The sequence below is a fragment of the Ruditapes philippinarum genome, unplaced genomic scaffold (genome assembly GCF_026571515.1).
Source record: "Ruditapes philippinarum isolate M1 unplaced genomic scaffold, ASM2657151v2 ctg5360_1_1_1_1, whole genome shotgun sequence".
NCBI lineage: Eukaryota > Metazoa > Mollusca > Bivalvia > Venerida > Veneridae > Ruditapes > Ruditapes philippinarum.
This window is the reverse complement of record NW_026862805.1, coordinates 53,210-77,098: the sequence shown is the minus strand read 5'-3', so window position 1 is coordinate 77,098 and position 23,889 is coordinate 53,210. Positions and strand designations below refer to the sequence as shown.

At 33.3% G+C, this 23,889-nt stretch overlaps 2 protein-coding genes across 2 annotated transcripts; both read left to right on the top strand.

Moving 5' to 3' along the window:
- The first annotated feature begins 1,801 nt into the window (after positions 1 to 1,801).
- Positions 1,802 to 20,777, top strand: LOC132720284 (proton-coupled zinc antiporter SLC30A2-like). The gene is made up of 11 exons (XM_060704384.1): positions 1,802 to 1,874; positions 12,196 to 12,358; positions 12,641 to 12,693; positions 13,376 to 13,486; positions 14,099 to 14,245; positions 14,955 to 15,108; positions 15,803 to 15,966; positions 16,980 to 17,116; positions 17,516 to 17,621; positions 18,606 to 18,740; positions 20,341 to 20,777. Exons 2-11 carry the CDS (start codon positions 12,231 to 12,233, stop codon positions 20,484 to 20,486), a joined length of 1,281 nt encoding a protein of 426 aa, XP_060560367.1. The 5' UTR covers positions 1,802 to 1,874; positions 12,196 to 12,230; the 3' UTR covers positions 20,487 to 20,777.
- On the top strand, positions 3,078 to 11,540 carry LOC132720285 (protein usf-like). Its single transcript, XM_060704385.1, has 4 exons — positions 3,078 to 3,174; positions 4,424 to 4,526; positions 10,382 to 10,594; positions 10,794 to 11,540. Exons 2-4 carry the CDS (start codon positions 4,425 to 4,427, stop codon positions 11,151 to 11,153), a joined length of 675 nt encoding a protein of 224 aa, XP_060560368.1. The 5' UTR covers positions 3,078 to 3,174; position 4,424; the 3' UTR covers positions 11,154 to 11,540.
- Positions 20,778 to 23,889: the final 3,112 nt, after the last annotated feature.

Genomic DNA, 23,889 nt, shown 5'->3' with positions numbered 1-23,889 from the left:
TGAAACCCAAAAGAACACGATAAACAGCAAAATTATGAAATGTTGCAGGTTCAATTTTATCAAGCCATGCAAATTAATGGTAAAGTATTCATAAAAAAATAGATGGCCATGTGTCAGCAGTAATTGCAGAAAATCGGATAGCTTTCAACATCCGGATACTGGTACACTTTGTAAAAACAACCATTCTGAGCAACAGATAAATGTAATAAGGATAAAATCAATAGGATAATCGTTTACAACAGTTCCATTACCTATCCTTATACTCAATTGCAGGTGAACTTTCTTCTTATAGGAAAATTTTGAAAATGTATAAATGATACGGCCTCAATCTAGACCACAACGATATTCGAAATCCGGGTTTTAGTATTGTCATTAAAACTAAGGGACAAGCTGTTAAACTTAACCCGCAATTTCGTGAAAATAATATCACAATGCACATGCTTTTTACATAAAGTTATTAAATACAAATATAACAACACATTTGTTTACTTGATTTTTACGAATCAAAATAAAACTAATTTACACAACATGAAATTAACTGCTAATAATAACAGCTCCTTCCATAGGCAAAAATAAAAAGCGTTCCATAATAGACGACGCCGCTCACCGGCGTCGCCAATAAAGTGGATGTTTTGTAAACCTAAACATCACAATAATCTGTATACCTTTAATGGAACATTTGCTCCTTTATTTTCTAAAGTTTATCACAGAATGTACTTAACCCACCAATATAATGTAATATGTGTAATGAAATAATATAAAATAAACGCCTGATATTTATATGAATCCATACTTACATGACTGTGGGAAAATCAGGACCATGAGTCATACGTTATGAAAAACTAAGTTTTCGTATATATTCGGCCACATTCGTCATTTTCCGTCAAAGTCCTTATGTTGACGACGAAATCTGCAGATCTCTGCCTTGTAAGATACAACTTTATTGAGGTAGCAGGAAGGAAGTATATACATGGTATTTTGACTTCTGTACAAAATACTAAATAACTATTAATGTATCAATTGTCAAAAAGCTATAGATGTAAAATATGTCTTGCGTATATTGGAAATGAGTTCTTTCACGGAAATTGTAACTGGACACCAATTGTAAGAAAGAAAATTATAGCATTTTGGAGGCTTAATGGGTCAAAAACAACCTTTGAATGCTTCTTAAAGATACATTATGCTCAATGTTGACAATTTCTGTACAGTCTCTTTTTAAATGAAAAATAAATATCTCTTGAATCCACACAGAGAAGATATGTTTCTTTTTAAATCATATACAAGCTATAGATAAACACATAATGTATATATATATATATATTATGTACTGTAGAGGTGATTTAACAAAAATAGAAATCACCAAATTAACCAAAGCGTAAATAGGGAGTGCTGCATCCCAACCATAGTTTATTTATTGTCTTATTCAAATTGGACATACTCAGATTTCAATTAAGTTCTGCAATAAAAGTGTTTAACCCCATGATGAGCATGTTCGTGAAGTTGGCAGCCTAGCAGCCTTAACAGCCTGAAGTTGGCAGCCTAACAGCCTAAAGAAAACTAAGAATAGTACAAACAAAACGGTCGAGCATGCACTTCTAGCTTAGATCATTCCACGCCTTTTTTTGAGTATCGTATGATGAGCATATATATATATATAACAGTAGAGTTTGAAAAACAAACAGTATGACAGTTAATTTATCTATTCAAGCCACGGATTATAACACGAGTGTAAAATTATGAAATAAATGAAACACGGGTGCAAAACAGGCTTTAGTGCCGAGCGCAAAGCAAATATATATTTGAAAATTCTTGTATCGTCCGAGGCCGACATACTCATATTAAATTGTTTACTTGACAAGGTACACATCGACATCGTAAGTTTACTTTAGTTTACGGTCATTTTAATTTATATTAAGGGGCAATATCTTTATATGTAATTAAAATAAAATTATTTAAGTTCGAATCAGAATATAATTTCGAAAGCACTGTTTCCTGATTTTGTCTGTCGTATTTTACCTTTGCATATATGACCTCGTCTTATCTGATAATGTGGTTCATTTTCAAGTAAAAAGACAAAGGGCATTTACCTTTTGAACTACATTTAAATAGAGTATTTCAAAAATCTGAGCTAACACATATTTTCAATGTCGCGTTTGTTTTAAAAAAAATTCTGTAAAGACATTTTGATATGTTTTATGAAAATCATACAAATGATAATTAAGAATATGTTTCACGTGATAAAACATTTAAATCAATTGGCACCACTAGTTTAAACGCTAAAATGAGGTGCAAACATTCGAACTCGAAATGTACGAACACGCCTATACAGTACTCAACGCACCTAAATTGCGCTTCATAATTAATTCGGCGTGAACGGTTCACATACGATTTGGAAAAAAGACATCGCCCGCTCAGAATTATCTCGATGTCGTTTTGACAACTGTAATTAGTTGGACTACTGACACCGTTGGTGCTACGCTCACGGGAGAGGACTGTTACACGAGGGATGGAGTTTTAATGATAACTTGTCAGGAGTTCTTGTGATAACTGACACGGAGTTCGTCGGTGCTGCAGAAACACTCGTCAAAAATGGTAATTTTCATCTTTAAAAAGTTAGTTTTAGGTGCTAAATTGATTTTTAATGTTTAAGCTTGCCTTACATCTTGTATTATGAGTCAAAAACTAAGTCAAGGGCCAGTTTTCATCGTCTCGTGCTTAAAAGCTGGAAGTTTTGAGTAATATTTCCAAAATATTTGCCAATTCGCACATATTGACCTGTTTTTTATGGCTTTTTATCCTTGCCATATATAATTACTTAATTAAAATGCAAAATTGCAAACAAATTTATACCCGATTTTTCAAATGTCCTAGAGTTCTTATGATAACTTTTGTTACTGCCAGTGTGTTTCTTGCGCTAAATCATGAGATTAGTCACAAATGCATCCGAGCATGAAATGATCGAACGAAGAAAAAAAATAACAAAACAAAACAAAACAAAAAAACAACAACAAAAAACTTCTACTTCAGTTAAATATAACGGCGCTGTACCCAAAGATTAACTCCCCTGTTTATATCAACGACATTTGTACGAATGTAAACATAACTCGTAGCATTATCTGATTGTCTATTGAAGTGAACTGTATCAAAATATAAGGGAGTATTACGTTTAAACAGGTACAGATGTGTTAAATTACATGTTTTAAATGTTTCATATCTATATCACTAAAGTTAAGCACAACGTCACAGGAACAATAATTGCAAAGAAGTCTGATTTTCTATATTTAACAGTTTTAAACACCCAATCCCTTATGTGTTTTATAAATAGATTGCCATTTTGGATAGGGTATTTTATAGAAAATTGGTCTTCACTGAAATCTGGCAATTATTGCTACAATTTCAAGCTTCTGTGGTTTTCATCATAGGTCTTGGGACAAATGGGCACGTGTATTTAAAGCTTTGCATTATTATATCAACTTTAGCCACTTTAGGCAGGGTCACCCTGCTTTAGGTCACTGTCACACTTTATCAAGTTACATGTAATTGCATATACAGTACAGTACATGAAGCAGAGTTAGAAAATTAATTTACTTATAATTTATAGCGTAAAGGCGACTTCTTTTCTTAAATGTTTGACGGTATTAAACAGTTAGAATAATGAAGTAAAGAAGAATCCCTATCAAAAATGGCCAAATCCTTCCATTCAAATTTATTACGGGATCATAAGGTCATATATGACATATCTTCCCGTAGTTATCATTTCTTTAAAACCAGGGCCATAAATTTGTTTATTTATTTATCAGTAAATTAGGGACTTATACATGGTTAGTCACGTTATGGTTCGCTCTTTTAGTAATGTGATCGTGTCACTGAAAAACAGTTACAGTTTATTCATTTAAGATATGAACCAGTACGACAATAGCTGATACTCTGCACTATCTGATTTTCTACACACGTGTTCACATCATGTAAGAAGATAATCCCCCACTACTACATTCAAATAGTAGTCCTATTAACCTTTCAACCCGAATATCAAATTAACATGCTTAACCACGAAATGAACTTACACGTCTGTGTAATGAACAACCATTTCAACGTAACATAATGATTATGAATTCACTAACTGTAAAAAAAAATTTCTCTCAAAATACACACTTAAAATTATAATAAATTTTAATGAATGTGCTATCTTTTATTAATGTCACGGATTAAATATTACTGCGTGTTCAATATGTAAATATATGGCAAGGAACGTTAACGCAATCCCACTGACGTTTATAGATAAACGTACATTGAGTTAAACCACATGTACTTATTTTTTAACATAGTTATTCGACACACGTTCTTGACTATTGATACAACATTCACTTCAGCTTTGGTTTGTTTAAAAGCATTATCTTTCAAGTGATATAATAAACGTTTTCAGGATGACAAGTGTATTATTTTCCTCGGAGAATGTGGCGGGAGATTGTCCAGGTACAATGTTTGGTGACCTATCATCATCTTCGTTCGCGGTCATAGTGTTGCAGGTATGTACATGTATACTTAAATGTTTGGTCATGTTGACTTGCATTACGTATCTGATAACATGTTTAAAGTTTGGGTATAATCATACGGGTAAAGTAAACCGGTCGAGGTTATATAATAGTCCTAGCTGTCATGTTCAAAATATTACATCAGTAATGGGAATGTAGCATGTATATCACCGTGTATATCTAGTAACGCAGGAATTGTGCAAAAGTAACGCAGAATTGTGCAATTTAGTGGATAAAACGAGCACCGCGATATGTAAATTGACCAATAATTTTTAATGTACACCAAATTGGAAGAAATGAGTTAGCGCATACGGTTGCTGAGACATTTTACTTTAAACCTCATCAAAAATGAGGTTAAACCTTATATTGTTATACGACACATGTAGTTTGACAAATGTCTTAGGTATAAACAAAACAAAGTTTTAAATGTGTTTTATGTACATATTTATTTGTCGAAACACAGAAGTCACATTCAAAACATAAATGAATCAGGTTGTCTTTCTCACGAATGATATAAAACAGTAAACATATTCCTGAAAAAAATGTAATGCTGGCTAAAGTGTAATGTCTTAGCAGCCGTATGCGCTAATTCATTTCTTTTAATTTGATTTAGAATAAAATATTTTGGTTCGTTTACTTACTGTGTTATTCGTTTTAGCAATAGCGTTGCACAGATTCGGCGTTACTTAAGAAATAATATATCGCAAACTGTGATTTTATCGCTCAGTAACATCACTGTTTGGAGTTCGGATGCGAGGAATTATATCACGAGGGCGTAGCCCGAGTGATATAATGATACGCATCCCAACGACAAACAGTGATGTTATCAAGCGATAAAATCACTGATTTGGATATATTATTTCGATTCTAACACAACATCAACAAATAAATGTTGCCGTACTTGATAGTTAGCAAAATTGCCCCTGATTTGTTTCCGTACTTATTTTCAGCGTTTTTTAGTGGTTACGTCACGTGTATAATGATTACGTCACATGTCTAAATATAGAACGTCAAACTGTGCATCTGTTGCATAATTACACACACTTTCTGTTCTTCTATGTTCAATAGGGAAAAATGTGTTAGAATTTTACGTTAATTGTACATTTCTGCATTACTGGATATGCACGGTGAAAATATCAGAACAAAATCTTTTCTTTGAAAAACTTCAAACATAACAAAAGTGGTCACCATGGTCTGCCCGCCGTAAGTCGATGCTTGTTTGCGTAGTTTAGTGAATAAGCTTCATATGTGGCAGACGACTTTCTGGCCTCCTCGAGGTTATGCAATATTTTTCTGAGTAATATCTCACAACTCAGGGCTTTAATTGGTCAGTGAACATCCTGTGGCTGTATCTAACCAAGCAAATGCATATAACCTCAGGGCTTGTTTGCTCACACTATGAGCTTAGATAATTTCTTTATAACATCAGGACCTGTTTACTTACACTATTTACATTATCCGTGGCGATATACCCATTGTTGAAAAACGTCATCAAGCCTGACAATCATGCATGTAGTTTCCCCTAGTCCATAAACACAGGGGTGGAACGCCATATTTGTCTCAAAATTGAGCATAGGTGAAAATATATGTGAATTTCCGCTGCTCCGGTTTGAGCTTTAACTCGATATGTGAAGGAGAAATAGGCTAGTTTTAGGGTAAGTTTTCACCATTGAAAACATTTAAATAAAATACAAAGCATTTTTTAAAGAAAATAGAAATGTGATTCTGCCCTCCTGGCTTTTCTCTATATAAACCCATTTTTGTTCGGGTTTTTATTCAGTCTTCTTCGAGATATTCTTTCCGTCGTGGGTTCTGCAATGTGGCCATACCACGTGACTTTTCGGGTACGGAACACGCCGATTTTTCACCCGATTCAGGTATGTTTTTTATTCATAACTTATTTATTACTCAACCGATTTTGATCAGATAAGGCGCAGAGTACCCGTAATTATATCAGCTATCCACGGTATATCAAAATTCTGAAAACCCCTGAATGGTTTTTGAGAACATTCGAGTACAGTTTTCTTTTCATAGCCTGGGCCGAGGGGAACGGTACACACTCATTTGGCATAACAGGCGATTTCTAGCAAGTCATATGTTTTTTAGACACTATTTCATAGAAAAATACATGTTAAATCTGATATATTTACTATGTCCAATGTATCGAGTGAATGTAGTGATGTTTTAGCATATTTTCATAAAGTTATGTTGAAATGATACGGAACACACTGTTATTTCAAAAGATACGGTACACACACAATTTCTGTCTTTGAAACAATTCTAAAATAAAATACATAAAAAAATAATTTAAATTGTAATGTGAGTGATTTTTTCATAGTTATACATTTTATTAATTTAAACGAGAACCCTGGGACCTGTTTTCCAAAGTATCATTATGCCTACAGTTTGATGTAAACAGGATTATTCAAAAAATAAATAACATCTTGAGAGTACGTTGCGCAAAATTCGATTTTATATGTTGAGCAATTAATATTTGGCTATAAAATGTTTAAAATCTTAGGGAGGGATACGGAAGACATTCAAAATTTTGTTTTGTTTTGATTTTCATTTGAAAAAAATAGGTATATTCTTTTGGATTATAACACGAATTGTGAAATTCAAGGACATCTGTTATGTGCGATTATTATTTCATTTAATTTGTTTGTTCGAATATATAAATGACCGTCTAAACATAGTATGAATATATAAACAAATAAGAAGTTAGGAGTAAGTTGGAAATATATGTTCCTTGTAAAATGTTGTTTAAATAATCGAATTTGGAGAAAAAATGCTGGTTTTGATGTAAGTAGATTTTTTTAAATCACGGAAAGTTTAAATTTTTTTCGGCTACATGATATTTGGTATGAATCATCTGCCAGGGTCCCAAACTAACTGCATGTATCTAAATTATCAAATTATCTACATATGGACAAATATTTCGCAGTTATAGTGCAATCAAAATTAATAATTTGATAATTTGAAGAACCCATATGGGAACAAGGCCTGTTAAGTAACGAAACGTAGTTTATACAAGGTAACCTTGTTACATATACATGTAAGGAAATTTGGTAAAATTATGCCTATCTTGGACTTTCATTTCAAGATGCATTTAACACTCGATGTTATGTGTGCTTGCGTGTTTGTGTTAAAAATAAAATGATATTTTGATAATACCCATTTTGTCAATCAAATGCTATGGATTTTGGAGGCTGCATTCTGTTTAATATACTACATGAAGTACGTACGAGACCACAAGTGACTTCGATGTTTCGATTTTTTATGTGAGAAAGTTTTCTTACTACAGTACAGAATGTCGGTCGTTTAACTCAGGTGCCCGTTCGTTCCTTTATTTATACCCAAAGGGTCACTTGTAAAACTCGAAAGTCTCCACATGATATTGTCAGTTTTATGAGCCGTGAAACCAAACCAAAACTGACCTAATTACATGAATTAAAAGTTATTTTTAAAGCTTCATGCCTTTAAACATTATAAAAATTTAAGTAATGGCGACTACATTTTTATTTGTTTGGGTCGTCAGACCAAACAAATAATGGTAGCGAAATTTCAGGCTCTGATATGCTTATTTGCAAAATAAGAAAGTAGTCCGAACCCCTGGAAGCGGTTACTTACCTTTATATGTACTCTTACGCTGAAAAAATAAGGGGGGGGGATCACTGTGTTAAGATTGTCAAATGACGGGCGCATTAATTTTCAAGCCTTCTTGGGAGAAGGAAAAGTAGTTCCCGATTGGTCAAAGATTTCAAACATTGTGTAATTCTTTACAGATATACATGTAATATTAAGCTCCATGGTTATTTACATCAGTGTCAAAGGAAATTAATCAAACCGCCTCCGTGGTCGAGGGGTTAGAGTCGATGACTTCTAATCCAGTTACCTCTCTGGCGTGGGTTCGATCCCCGGGAGATGCTTTGGTAGTTTAGCGCGGAGGAAGGTAGTCTAGTACTGGTGTTACTCTCCAGGAACGATGGTTAGGAAACTACCCGCCTATATATGACTGAAATACTGTTGGGAAAATGCGTAAAATGAAACAAACAAACAAACAAACAAACTAAGGGTTACAAACCCTAATTTAGAATGATATGGTTTTCTTCATGCTGTTATCTTATAACTTCCCCGTGGTCGAGGGGTTACACGTTCGTTTAGGAAGAGAGATGTCCTGAGTTCAAATCCAAGTTAAGGCGACTCATGTTTTTTTTCTTTGTTTTTAATTGTTTAAGCCAAATAAACCATGAATTACATATCAGTGTTGCAATAAGCCTTATAGCCAATTTACTACAGTTATGTTACTTGAAACAGCATTGGTGGCACTATACAAAAACAAATTGGTTTACAATCTCACAGCCTTCACCCTTCTGACATTCTGAGACCCAAACAAATTCAGCGACTTCTGTGATTTGATTTAATTAAACATGACCATGATATTGCAAAATTGTACCTAATGACTTGCTTATTATTAACAAAATATAAATATATATATAAATTGTTATCAAGTAATGATACTTTTCAGCGATTTAGGTCATGACCTTGTTTTATTTTTTCAGGATGAAGCAAAAAAACATATATTACTTCACTTAAACTAAAATAATTAAAAAAAAACAACAATAAACATAGCATTTTATAACAACATTTTCTTTCTATAGATCGCTACTACCTGATTCTGTGAAGATCGAAGTGTTTGACATACCCTAGGTGATTTTAAATAGGACAATTACATTGAGGTTGTAAATGTTAAGCGTGATCTCTTGAAATATAGTGCACAAATACATATAAACATTAAAAGTAAGCATTATGATACATTGCAAAAACAGGTCCCTGGGTTCTCGTTTAAATTAATAAAATGTATAACTATGAAAAAATCACTCACATTATAATTTAAATTAAATTTAGATATATTTTATTTTAGAATTATTACAAAGACAGAAATTGTGTGTGTACCGTATCTTTTGAAATAACAGTGTGTTCCGTATCATTTCAACATAACTTTATGAAAATATGCTAAAACACCACTACATTCACTCGATACATTGGACATAGTAAATATATCAGATTTAACATGTATTTTTCAATGAAATAGAGTTAAAAAAACATATAACTTGCTAGAAATTGCTTGTTATGACAAATGAGTGTGTACCGTTCCCCTCGGCCCAGGCTATGAAAAGAAAACTGTACTCGAATGTTCTCAAAAAACATTCAGGGGTTTTCAGAATTTTGATATACCGTGGATAGCTGATATAATTACGGGTACTCTGAGCCTTATCTGATCAAAATCGGTTGAGTAATAAATAAGTTGTGAATAAAAAACATACCTGAATCGGGTGAAAAATCGGCGTGTTCCGTACCCGAAAAGTCACGTGGTATGGCCACATTGTTCTGGTGTGCCCAAAATATGCAAAGCGTATGAAGACAAATGCGTATGGAGAAAATATGTCGCTTAACGGACTCTAACTACAGATCGAGTTTAAGTTTTAACAAAATCTTACCACCAAACGATGCTTAACATTCAAACAAACCCTTTATATTGAAACATTTATTGAGATTTCTCAAAATGAAGGAATTTCCGGTCAAAATTCCATTATGTCACTGTCATTTTCTCTGTCACTAATAGAAAATGGTTTCCAGTTCACTACTAGTTAGAAATCTAATGGTTATACTTAGATGTCAAAATATTACAGTAGTAGTGTCTGGTCACATGTTTGTCATCATTCATGGCTGCTTTTTGAAATTTGGAATGTTTTACAGAAGATGTAGTTATTACTTTGATAGGTAAACAGAATGACCTCCAACTTTACTGCAATCTAGCTATATAAGTGAATATTTTATACTTTCAGGAATGGTGGGGTGTTACTGACGAAATAAGATCGAAAGCAAAAGAAATACATACTAAATGCGCATGCGTGACTCTCATTCCAGATCTATATAGGGGTAAAGTTACACAAGACTATGAGGAGGCTGGGCACTGGATGGATACTTTAGACTGGCAAGGGGCTATTAAAGATGTTCAAGGCGCTGCTAGGTTCTTGAACTCGAAAGGGATAAACAAGGTTTGTCAAAACTCTAAACTATTTCCTCAACATTTTAAGTCCTTTCCTCAACATTTTACAATGTAGACGTTTTTCTTTACCTACATGCAAGTTTTTTGCTGTATTTATGTAGATACTTTAGAACTGTGTTTTCGATATTATTCCTTATTTATGACATGTCAATTTCAAATATATCTCTGTACGTTTTATATTATTTCAGGTTGGTGTTACGGGATTCTGTATGGGTGGAGCATTAAGTCTTGCAACCGCTGCGCATGCCTGTGAAATATCCGCGGCTGCTCCATTTTATGGTCTGCCAAAGCCGGGAACCTGTGACCTTGCTTGCATTCGGGTTCCAGTACAAGCACATTTTGGTGAACTTGACACATTTAAAGGATTTGCAGCGCCAGAAGATGCCAGGAATCTTGAAAAGTTGTTGAGTGATAGGTGTGATTTTCAACTGTACATGTATCCAGCTGGTCATGCATTCTGTGATCCAAATTGTCATCGGTATAATAAAGAACAAGCTGAATTAGCAATGCAAAGATTGATTCAATTCTTTACAAGTAAACTGATATGAAATTCCCTTCAATCAAATTGTGGATTTTGTTTGTCATATTGAAATAAATTTTTTACATGATGACCTTGGTGTCATTTAAATCATCATGAACTTTGGCCTAATACGAGTCTATTGATTGTTTATTTATAAACCTACCTCGTGATACCTTTATATTAAACCAGGGTGGACGTCTTTCACATCATAAAAATATCCATGCTTCATTTTACATTTTTTTGGCTCTTTTTAATCATAATATTCATTTTAATCACATATTTGTTGTAAATTATGAATTTCATAGAAATAACCAGTGTGTTCTGTATGCTTCTTTCGAATTATGAATACATTTTATGTTTACTAACAAAAGGAATTATAGTTTAATTAACTATTCAGTGCTTTATTGTATTTAATGCAATATATATACTATGTATGGTTTTTTATAATAAATAGTGAAAGATTAAGGTTTTTATTATCACAAGTTATATGATTTAATTCAGCTGAAGGCCTGAAGCTACCAGCATTGTATAATAGCTCAAATTTATGTTATGACATTGGTTTGCATACCCAAGTGGTTTGCATATTACTGAAATCACAATGAAACTGTACAGTTATAGTTCACAAACATTTTATAGACACGTGCACTTACATCATGTAGAGAAAACGATAACTTGTTTTTTTATTATATTCGCACACACGTACAAACGCACGCACTGACAAACATGTTTTCCTTTCTTGACTGAATGTACGTATATAATAACGTTATATTTTAGTGATTTAGGAATTTCAGTTTGACATCGTAGTTATTTCAAAAGATTTATGATAATACTGAGCAGACGACTTTGTCCATGTGCCAAGCCTATTGACATAATTTATTATGGCTGATTATCATGTCGAATAAACATCAACAATGTAAAAGAGTTTACAGCAAAAGCACATTTGGACAATGTGAAGATGTACAAAATGTACTAACTGCTTATAAACTATTAGCAAGTGCTACAAGTTAAATAATGATGATGCTTGTGATATTAATGTGTATGTAATTTATATTACTTTCTTGTATTTAAAGCTCCTTTAGGGTGAAAAGTAAACTAGTCACATGACATGAAAATGGCGGACGACGAATCGGGTGTGCAAACTCAGAATCGAAATGCGAGAAATCATATTGACATAGCTCCAGGAAGAAGAAGATGTAGTTCGTGTTCTGGAGGGGTGCATGACGAAAATAAAATGCAAGTATCAGCAAAGATAAAATAAAATGATATTGATTCGCACTAATGAAGATTAGCCCAACAAAATGTGCAGTTCATTAACACAAACACTTTGAAGTTTGAGGGTCAGACCCAGCCCCTGACGTCATCGAATTACCGTGTCATCTGTCAATAAAATCTTTTTACATTGTAACTTAAATGAGGCATCCATTTTAATATTATAAAACTTGTTTAAAATATCAAAAATCTCAATAAAAGATAAAATAATGAATACTCTATAATCAGTTTTCAATTTATTTTCAGACCAACTGAATATGAATCTCTTCACCATGTATCAGACAATTTATCATCACCAGGTAAATACAATTATAGCTAAAGAGACTTCAACGAACAGATTTTATAGTACTGCTAGACATGTATATAAAGTTATGGAAGTCAGAACTAAAACAATTATAGATATATAATGAAGAAAATCATTTGTACTGCATAAGTTCTTATTTCTGCTGGAAACCTATTTATCATATTCTGCAGAACCCTTTTTCTGGGAATGACAATATTGCTGATTTCAAACTCGCAGAAATTAAAGCTGTTAAGTTTGTATGTGTGCATTTGCATGTTACATTGTTTTCTGCAGTGAGTTATTCTACAAGACATTACTATGTTGTGTTACCTGCACCAAACATTGAACACACTAGCTCTGTTTCATATACATGTACAATCACTAATAAGGGACATTGTTACATCTAAACACAATGTTCCTGATATTAATGACCACTTATTTTGCATTGTCTGTGTCAACAAAATCTTTTAGGCTGTTTAGTTGCTTAAGTATATATATCCAGTTTAAAATAAAAAATAATTTCATGCTCTCAGTAGAAAAGGTGTGAAAGTTATGTTAATCACACTATAAAGGGAAATGAAGAGGAATCTGTGCTATTTGCCCCTAAAATAAAAGGAAAGGCCCTTTACCTACCTATTTATAAATAGCCCTATGTTAAGTTATGGTATGTTTACAGCTAATAATACTTTTAATTTTAGAACGCCATTGTCACGAAAGTAAAACACGACCAGACATTGATAAAATAGCCCGAAGGAAACTTCTCATAGCTTGTGTACTGTCACTGACTTTTATGATAGCAGAAGTCATTGGTGAGTTGATATATACTTATAGAAAAAATTCATTAACTAAGCTTTTGTTACTCAGTTGAAATAATGATACCATTCAGGTGTAATGCATTGACTGGAACTTTGAATTCTTGCAAGTGAGCAAGTTGCCTAGTAGAATGTCAGTGCTTCTACTCATGTGTTGGAAATACATGTAATGATGAAAGGGGCACCTGAGCTCTTTCTCCATCAGTAAACCTGGAAAGCCTATATCTTATCTAACAGAATGTTTGTGGTTCTACTAATATACTAAATAAAGTAAAAAGGCCACTGGAGGTCTTTCTAAACCAGTAAAGCTAGAACGACTCAATAAAATCATTACAGTATTGGTATGACTTTAAACCAAGCAAATTTAACAATGGTGCTGATTTTACAACCAATGAAGCTGGAAGTTCCCCTTATGATCTTTACAGTGTGGATGGGAAGAAAAAGGTTGAAAAAGTCTTCTAAAGAAATCAACATACATGTACATATAGCTATTATGCTAAAGAAAGACTTGTATTTTTAGACAATTTCTTTCACCAGCCAATATGATGTGGTCAGATATGAAATACATTTGTATCATAGCTGATAACATTTTTGTTTTGTTTCTTATAGGAGGAGTATTTGCTCATAGTCTAGCCATAGTGTCTGATGCTGCCCATTTGTTGACAGATCTTGCCAGTTTCCTGATAAGCCTTTTGGCTTTGTACTTGGCATCTAGACGTGCCACAAAGAAGCTAAGCTTTGGCTGGTATAGAGCAGGTGATAGTGACTGATAATAGATTTTGTTGATTTATTACGACAATCAGCTTACCTTGATATCTAAGTAATTGAGATTTTAAATATGAGTAGACACAGTGGTTGAGTTGTATCATTTTCTACATTCGGCTATATTTTAATGACAACATCTGGAGACCCTCTGTGGTTGTTATATGTTATGTTAAAACACTTGCCCCTCACTACCGTAGGTTCAAATCCCCCCAGGAACTATTTCTATCATATGAGATAGCTACCCAGCTAGCTTATAGAAGGTTGGTGGGTCTACTCAGGTGCCTGTTGATGACTGAAATTATGCTTAGTGGGGCACCTGAGGTCTTTCCTGTCCAGTAAAGCTGGATAATCATAATTCAATGACTGTTTTATTGTTTGTGTGATATAAAAACCAACAGAAATTATGCATGTATAACTGCATGGATTTTATGAACTTTGGTTAAGGAGATACAGTAAAACCTCTGTAGAACAAACACTCTTTGGGAGATAACTATTTTGGTTGTTGCTTAGAGGTCATTACTGTACAGTGGTAAAACAAACTGGAAATCTTTACTTTGGGAAGAAATAATACTGTTGTTGTAGAGAAATTATTGCTCTTCAGACGGTCGCATTGCAGAGGTTTTACTGTAGTTATTAGCTTAATCCTTTCATAATTGTATGGTATCACTATCAACTGTGTATATTCATGTTTTACTTACAGAGATTCTTGGTGCATTGGTGTCAATTCTGTTCTTGTGGGTAATTACGGGTGTATTGTGTTACATGGCGGTGGAACGGGTTGTCAGCATGGATTTTGAAGTGGATGCCACTGTAATGTTGATAACGGCAGCTTGTGGGGTAGCTTTCAACATTGTGTGAGTATTTATGGAGTGTGTAACTCTTACCTTGCTGAAAGTGATAAGCAGTTGAAACCTGATACTAGAGATAGCCCAGACTGGATATCTGTGCAGTCTGACCAGGCACTATACTATTGACTGACAAAGTTTAAATTTTCTTCTTGTTACTCCGAAATTTGGTAATGGACAGTTCCAAAAATGGAAATTGGACAGGTTCATTTAAGAAATTCAGCATGTGAAAAGGGTTAAAGATTTTTAGAGAGTAAAATTATGAAATCTTGGAATGTGAAGTCAGGTGACTGAGGTAGAGTCACTGGAAACAAATAATTTACCCTTCCTGCTTAGGGCTCAAGGAATTCTTTCAAGTATGGAAATTATAGGACAACTTTCTTTTGGAATGGGTCATTGTTTTGGAATTGTCTAAAAATATGAAAGAAAAACACCTACAGTGTCATTGTGTCTCAAAATAACAACAACAAACATATGAGGGTGTTTTAATTTTACAGAATGTCAACATTGTATATTTTATACTAGTCTGAGGGTGAGTGGTTATTCACATTCAAGTTACTTTTATAATGACCCCCTTTTTAATCAATATAGATTCATGATGACCATTATAGTATTTGAAATATTTTAAAAGTATGTGTATTTAACTTTTTCTTTTACCAAAAATGTCAAAAGCAGCTTAAGACAACGAGTGTTCTATTTATAGAATGGGTTGTAGCCTGCATCCAGGAGGTCATGGTCACTCACACAGTTTAGATAATAATTCAGGAGATTTTGACTCAGATGAGGAGAAGGTGCGTTTAACAGCATCAGAGAGTATACAGACAGAGACTATAGGATCTTACGGGGCTCTGTCGGGCAGCTATTCAGGTATGGTGTGATGAAAATATTGGTGATGGGCCTATTGGTGAAAATTAACTTTTGGCAAAGCCTTTCAGTTTATTACTTAAACTGTACAGCAGATATACTTTAAACTTGGTATTTGGGAAAAGCAATAACGAGTCAAAGGTTTATTGTTTTTTGAAATTTTCAGGATTAAAACTTTGTTGATGAGTAGAGAGTGTATTGATTTGAAAAGGTTAAAGGGACTCATCTGAGGTTTTTTTGACATGATGGGCCATGAAATAATTTTTCAAGCTTAATAATATAATCCATTTGATAAAGACCTAGACAAATAACATCTGTGCAAAATTTCAGATCATTCACTCATTCGTTTTTTCCAGAATATTAATTCTAATTGTGAAAAATGACCATAAATTTAAATTGAATTGTTACTACACACAGTGTGTCAATGTGACATGCTTTTTTAGCCTTTAGTTTAACTAAGTTATAACAATTTTTTTTTAAAAAAGTATGTTTCAATCATTATTTAAAAAATTTAATGTTTTCCCTTTTCCAAGAAGAGAAATATATATATATTATTTTTGAGAAATATTCTTTAAGGCATGTCTCTGAAGTGAGATAAGTAAACAACATATATTTCTTCCCTATCAAGTGTCTACCACTTTATAATAAGATGATACTCAAAAGAAAATAACTAAACACTTGATTAAACTACTTGTCTGAACAAGATAAGTATATTGCTCCTACACATGTAAGATGCTCTGATTATATATACATGTATAACATTTAAGTCTCATTATGCGATGTCTGTTTTTATTTTTTGTACTTTGACCTTGAAGGTCAAATTTACAAAATTTAGGAAATTTTATCATAAATTTGTCTTTTATGAAAAGACATGGTACATGTATATGGCATTTATGTTTTATGTACTTATCATGTTATTTGTTTGTTTTCCTTAACTTGTTTATAGTATGTAAACAATAATTGATTTCATGTATATTCATATATAATCAGTGGGAAAGTAACGTTTTACTTACCAGGTGACAGTCTTGATACCAAGGTCACAGGTCATTCCCATAAAGCCAATATCAATGTGAAGGCTGCATTTATTCATGTACTTGGTGACCTTTTACAGAGTGTGGGTGTTCTGGTGGCAGCTTTTATTATCTATTTTAAGGTAAACATGATGTAAAACTTGATCCATTCCTAACCTTGAATTTGTGTAATGGTTTGCCCAGTCTTTATATTGTAATAGAAATTTTACAGCATATTTCATTTCTCAAAAAAAATCTTAATATACAAAATCTGTCATAACTTTATAATTAATGGTAAAATTTTACTCTTAAAGCAGCTTGCCTCCAGATTCATGCTAATTTTCATGACAATTTTGTGTATGATTATCTGTAATTAGAAGAAAGGAGTTTGGCAAGGCAACAGTGAAAATACAGAAAATATGTATCACTGCACTGAAAGATAAATATTTACAGTGAAAATACGAAAAATGAAAATACTCATTTTATTTCATCAGTATTTTATTTATAAGTATACAACAAGGTTACTTATTTTTCTTTTACAGCCAGAGTGGAAGATAGCCGACCCTATCTGTACATTTGTGTTTTCTGTGATAGTACTTATAACTACATTTACCATATTACGTGATATTCTAGTCGTTCTCATGGAAGGTTCGTCAATTTATATTTCATTATTTTACACCATTTCACGTGTTGAAACCTGCAATGAGCTTCTATGGCTTAGTGGTTAAGGTTATTGGGTACAAATCATTTGCCCCTCACTGTGCCGGGTCCCTGTCAGGGACTTTGGATTCTTTCATATTTAGCTAGCTTATGGATTGTGGCAGTGGGTCTACCCAACAAACAAATCATTAAAATTCTGGGACAAATAAATGGACCAACCGTTTATGCAATCATTATCAGTTTTCACACAAAACTGTTTTCTGTTGTCTCATCATTATTAAGTGCCATATACATATATTAATAGGCTATAAAATAATAAAATGATTCAAGACAAGGCTTAAAAGATTTGTGGTTTCCCCCTAAAAAAATATTATGCTTTGTCTCTTTAGTTAGTTTTCAAACTACCAGTGAAAAGTAAAGTTTCAAATGAATTTCAAACAGATATTTGTCTTAAAAGCTGAAGACATTAAATTATTTCTGAGATTAAGATTAAGATTTCTTCACAGTCTTATATACACCTTTAATGTATTAATTAGGAAATAATTGTAAATAGATATCAATTTTGAGTGCATTGATGTAGAAAAATGCATGGTTTGTGTTGAAATGTGTAGGAATATATTCACCAAGGCCGAGAGCTTGGAGTGATTAATTACAAAGCATTTGAATGATAAACCATGCAATTTTATTTTATAATCCAAGATAAATTGATATTTATTTCCATTCTAACATTCTTACAAAAAAGAGAGTTGATAAAATATGTTGAACTACATTGAGCTTAAATGGCTTAAGAGTAATTTTCTTGACATCATTTGTTTTATTGATATCATATCTGACATCATATGACATGCAAGCTTTCGTTTTTTATGCTGTGCATATTTTGTGTATTAATACCCTTAATTGCCCTTTCTGTTAAATAAGGGAATAGTGTGAAGTTAGTAGAGTAAATTAGAGTTAAAGTTTTCATTATTGTAGGAACACCAAGATCTGTGAATTTTAAAGCAATCTATCACAGTTTGAAGGGTATAGCAGAAGTTAAAGATATACATGATCTGAGAATCTGGTCACTCTCCATGGATAAAGTGGCTTTGTCTGTACATCTAGCTGTCAGTAAGTATGATTTCAGGAAAAAAGTCATGTATTTGTTTTAAATATTTTAAAGAAGGGAAATGGACACATTGGTAGAGCGACTTTTTTTTCAATAAAAGAAAATACTGATAAATAAACATAATAATTTTGGGACATATTTTTTGTTTAATCTGTAAAGATGCACATGTTTGTAACTAGTTTTCAAGCGAAGAAAAGGTTCATAGGATGCTTGCTTTCTTTATCTATGAAGAAATGCTTCATTTAAAAAAAAAATTGTGTTCAGTTGTAGTGTAATTTAGAATTGTAAGCCAAAGTTTGTCAGTGGCTATGTGGTTCAGGTGGTTGATTGGGGTCCAAATCTGCCAGGATCTTTGCAATCTTAACATGTGAGCGAGATATTCAGCTAGCTCTCAGAAGGTTGGTGGTTCTACTCTGGCGCTCGTTCATGCCTGAAATAATGCAAGGAGTTGCACCAGACACCTTCCACTATAACCAGAAAGCCATATTACCATAATCCATACATGTTAATTAGCTCACCAGAGTCGAAGGCTCAGGGTGAGTTATTAATATCAAAGGGAGATGATCCGGCGTCCGTCATCAGTCGTCATGCTTCAACAATCGTCTTCTTCTCTGAAACTACTGGGCAGATTTACTTCAAATTTGGTCTGTAGCATCCTTGTGACAGTCACACTTGAATTTGCTTATATCATTCCAATCGGCTCCTTTTAGGGGTCTCTTGGGCTAAAAATAGAAAAACCTTTAAACATCTTCTTCTACAGAACCAATGGGTGGATGATCACCAAACTTTGTCTGTAGCATTCTTGGGTAGTCTTTTATTAAGTTTGCTCATATTATTTTGATTGGTCCCTTTTAGGAGCCGCTTAAATTGAAAATAGATATACAAAATATACATTGAAACGTCTATTGCTATAGAAGTAATTGATGGATGAAAACCAAACTTTGTCTGTAGCATTATTGGGTAGTCTTTTATTAATTTTGCTCATATTAATTTGATTAGCCCCTATTAGGGGCCGCTAAAATTAAAAATAGAAATACGTTTAAACATCTTCTCATACGAACTAATTAATGGATGATCATCAAACTTTGTCTGTAGCTTTCTTGGGTACTCTTTTATCAAGTTTGCTTATATTAATTTGTTTGGCCCCTTTTAGGGGCCACTAGAGCTAAGAATAGAAAAAGCCTCCAAACATCATTTCCTACTGAATTAATTGATAGATGATCACCAAACTTAGTAGCAGTCTTATGCAGTCTTTTATCAAATTTGCTCATATTAATTTGATTAGCTCTGTTTAAGCTAAAGCTTAAATGCCTCAGGTCATGGCATTTTTTCAAATTATTGTTTAAACATATTATATGCTTAAATTTAATAGAATATATTGACATTCCAACACTGGTAAGCAGTTGTTTCTGGTGAGCGACTCAGGGCCATGATGGCCCTCTTGTTTTAGTGTTGGTGTGATTAAAAACTCTATCGATTGAAATCATGGATATGTATTGAGGGTTCAATGCAAAACTGTTGCAAGTCCTTCTTTATTTCTAATAAATTATTGCAGTTTAGTGGTCAACTCTTAAATTATAAAAAAGAACTGATTTGTTACAGGTAGAACGACAAACACTCTGGAAGTCCTTGAGCGTGCGTCAAATATGATCAGAACAAAGTTTGGCATCACTGAGACAACAATTCAGGTGGAAGAGCACGTTCAGGACATGCTTGACTGCACACATTGTAGGGATTTGCCAGACTGAACGCTTTCACACTTAACCATGAATAAACAGCGCCAATTTTGAACAATGCATTATTATAGTTTGGTACAATGTTATATAAATGACATATTTGGGGACAAAATTGAAGTAAGCTGTAAGGAGTGTTTTCGTATACTTTAGAGGAATTTCTTAACAAGTATAAAGGTATATTAAGAATGAGTTCCTTTAATGGACGATCTGTGAATGTGAATATCAAATTGTAAGCAAAATATTGTGCATCAGTCAAATGATACACAGCCTCTCCACCTTTAGGAATAGAAGAACAAAAAGTCATATTGTTCCCTTTTCACTGTTACTTGGACAAATCACTGTCCTTTTTTTCACCCCAAATCAGTACTGCTGTATGGACCTTGCAGTACAGGGACAGAAGAAAAGTTATAACTTGGCTTATTTTTAGCTCACCTGTCACAAAGTGACAGGGTGAGCTTTTGTGATCGCTTTTCGTCCGGCGTCCGTCGGTCCGTCCGTAAACTTTTACTTTAAATGACATCTCCTCATAAACCACTAAGCCAATTTCATCCAAACTTCACAGGAATGTTCCTTTGGTGGTCACCTTTAAAATTGTTCAAAGAATTTAATCCCATGTAGAACTCTGGTTGCCATGGCAACCAAAAGAAAAAACTTTAAATATCTTCTTTTAAAAAACCATAAGAGCTAGAGCTTAAATATTTGGCATGAAACATCTTCTAGTGAGTGTCTACCAAGTTTGTTCAAATAAAAGCCCTGGGGTGAAAATTGGCCCCGCCCCAGGGGGTCATTGATTTTCCCTATATGCATATTGTAAAAACTTAAAAAATCTTCTTTTAAAGAACCCAAAGAGCTAAAGCTAAGATATTTAGCATGAAGCATGTTCAAATAAAAGCCCTGGGGTTAAAATTGGCCCGGCCCCGGGGGGTCATTGATTTTCCCTATATGCATATTGTAAAAACTTAAAAAATCTTCTTTTAAAGAACCAAAAGAGTTACAGCTAAGATATTTAGCATGAAACATGTTCTAATAAGTGTCTACCAAGTTTGTTCAAATAAAAGCCCGGGGGTCAAAATTGGCACTGCCCCGGGGGGTCATTGATTTTCCTATATGCATATAGTAAAAACTTAAAAAATCTTCTTTTAAATAACCCAAAGAGCTAGAGCTAAGATATTTAGGCTCAAACATGTTCTAATAGGTGTCTACCAAGCTTGTTCAAATAAAAGCCCTTGGGTCAAAATTGGCCCCGCCCCGGGGGGTCATTGATTTTCCCTATATGCATATTGTAAAAACTTAAAAAATCTTCTTTTAAAGAACTCAAAGAGCTATGGCTAAGATATTGAGCATCAAATGTGTTCCAATAGGTGCCTACCAAGTTTGTTCAAATAAAAGCCCTGGGGTCAAAATTGGCCCCGCCCCGGGGGGTCATTGATTTTCCCTATATGCATATAGTAAAAACTTAAAAAATCTTCTTTTAAAGAACCAAAAGAGTTAGAGCTAAGATATTTAGTATAAAACATGTTCTAATAAGTGTCTATCAAGTTTGTTCAAATAAAAGCCCTGGGGTCAAAATTGGCTCAGCCCCGGGGGTCATTGATTTTCCCTATATGCATATTGTAAAAACTTAAAAAATCTTCTTTTAAAGAACTCAAAGAGCTATGGCTAAGATATTTAGCATCAAACATGTTCTAATAGGTGTCTACCAAGTTTGTTCAAATAAAAGCCCTGGGGCCAAAATTGGCACCCCCCGGGGGTCATTGATTTTCCTTATAAGTGTATAGCAAAAACTTAAAAAAATCTTCTTTGAAAAAACCCAAATAGCTAGAGTTAAGATATTAAGCATGAAACATCTTTTAGTGAGTGTCTACAAAGTTTGTTCAAATAAAAGACCTGGGGTCAAAATTGGCCCCGCCCCTGGGTGTCATTGATTTTCTTTATATGTGTATAGTAAAAACTTAAAATCTTCTTTGAAAAAACCCAAATAGCTAGAGTTTAGATATTAAGCAAGAAACATCTTCTAGTAAGTGTTTACAAAGTTTGTTCAAATAAAAGCCCTGGGGTCAAAACTGGCCGAGCCCCAGGGGTGTCATTGTTTTTAACTATATGTGTATAGTAAAAACTTTAAAAAAAATCTTCTTTTAAGAAGCCCAATGAGCTAGAGCTTAGAGCTTAGTTTACAATAAGGACCATGCTTTAGCCTTTATATTTTTTGACAACGAGTACATCTGTGATTCAAATATTCTTTTTTTGACATCGCACACAATAGTTTATATTTTAGATGAAGGCCACACAAAAAAGAAGCATAAAAAAATGTTCATTAAAATTTTATTCAGCTATTTGTGTCCTTCAGTTTATACGCAATATATCAAATTTCATTAAGGAACATATGTTTAATAAAAGTTGTATAATCAGAACATTTGTATACCTTAATGTTCCTTTATTCTTTACAAATCACATGTGAGCAACATATGTTATTGCTATAAAATCTTTGATTTTATGCAATTGCCACATGTTGTATAGAATATGGATTCTAAAATATGATCATATACAGTTGCATGGTGACATAATATTGTTTGCAATAACATGTTGATGAAGATTTCTTTTCTGTTAGTTTGATGTTCCTATATTGCCAAGTGTATCTTTATTGGTATTGTTGCCATCCCTCATGGCCAAACTGATTTTAATGGATCCTTTTACATTGTATATATATCAGAAGAACAATTATTTTCATGACATTTTATTTATAAAGATACCTATAAATGTTTTTAGAAAACATATCTAGATGTTTAGCTATGAACAATAAGAGAAAAATACTTCACCTAATCTAGATGTATTGTAAGGAACCTTTCTAGAATTTAATTGTCATATGTCTGATAGATAATAATAGCATATCAATCTTATTGTTGATGTTTTCATATTGTTGTTTTAGCAATTTTTATCATCTATGAGTGAGCTTCTGAATACCCCTGCAATTAAATCCAATGAAGCCTTAAAACCTTTTATTTTAAAAAAGGGTTTGTTGTCCTTTTACACTTTCCAAAAAGTTACTCATTGGTCATATTTCTGAGCCATCATTTATTAGCTAACCTGTCACAAAGTGACAGGGTGAGCTTTTGTGATTGCTTTTTGTCCGTTGTCCGTCCGTCCGTAAACTTTTGCTTCAATTGACATCTCCTCATAAACCACTAATCCAATTTCATCCAAACTTCACAGGAATGTTCCTTTGGTGGTCACCTTTAAACATTGTTCAAAGAATTTAATTCCATTCAGAACTCTGGTTGCCATGGCAACCGAAAGAAAAAACTTTAAATATCTTCTTTTAAAAAACCCAAAAAGCTAGAGCTTAGATATTTAATATGAAACATCTTCTAGTAAGTGTCTACCAAGTTTGTTCAAATAAAAGCCCTGGGGTCAAAAT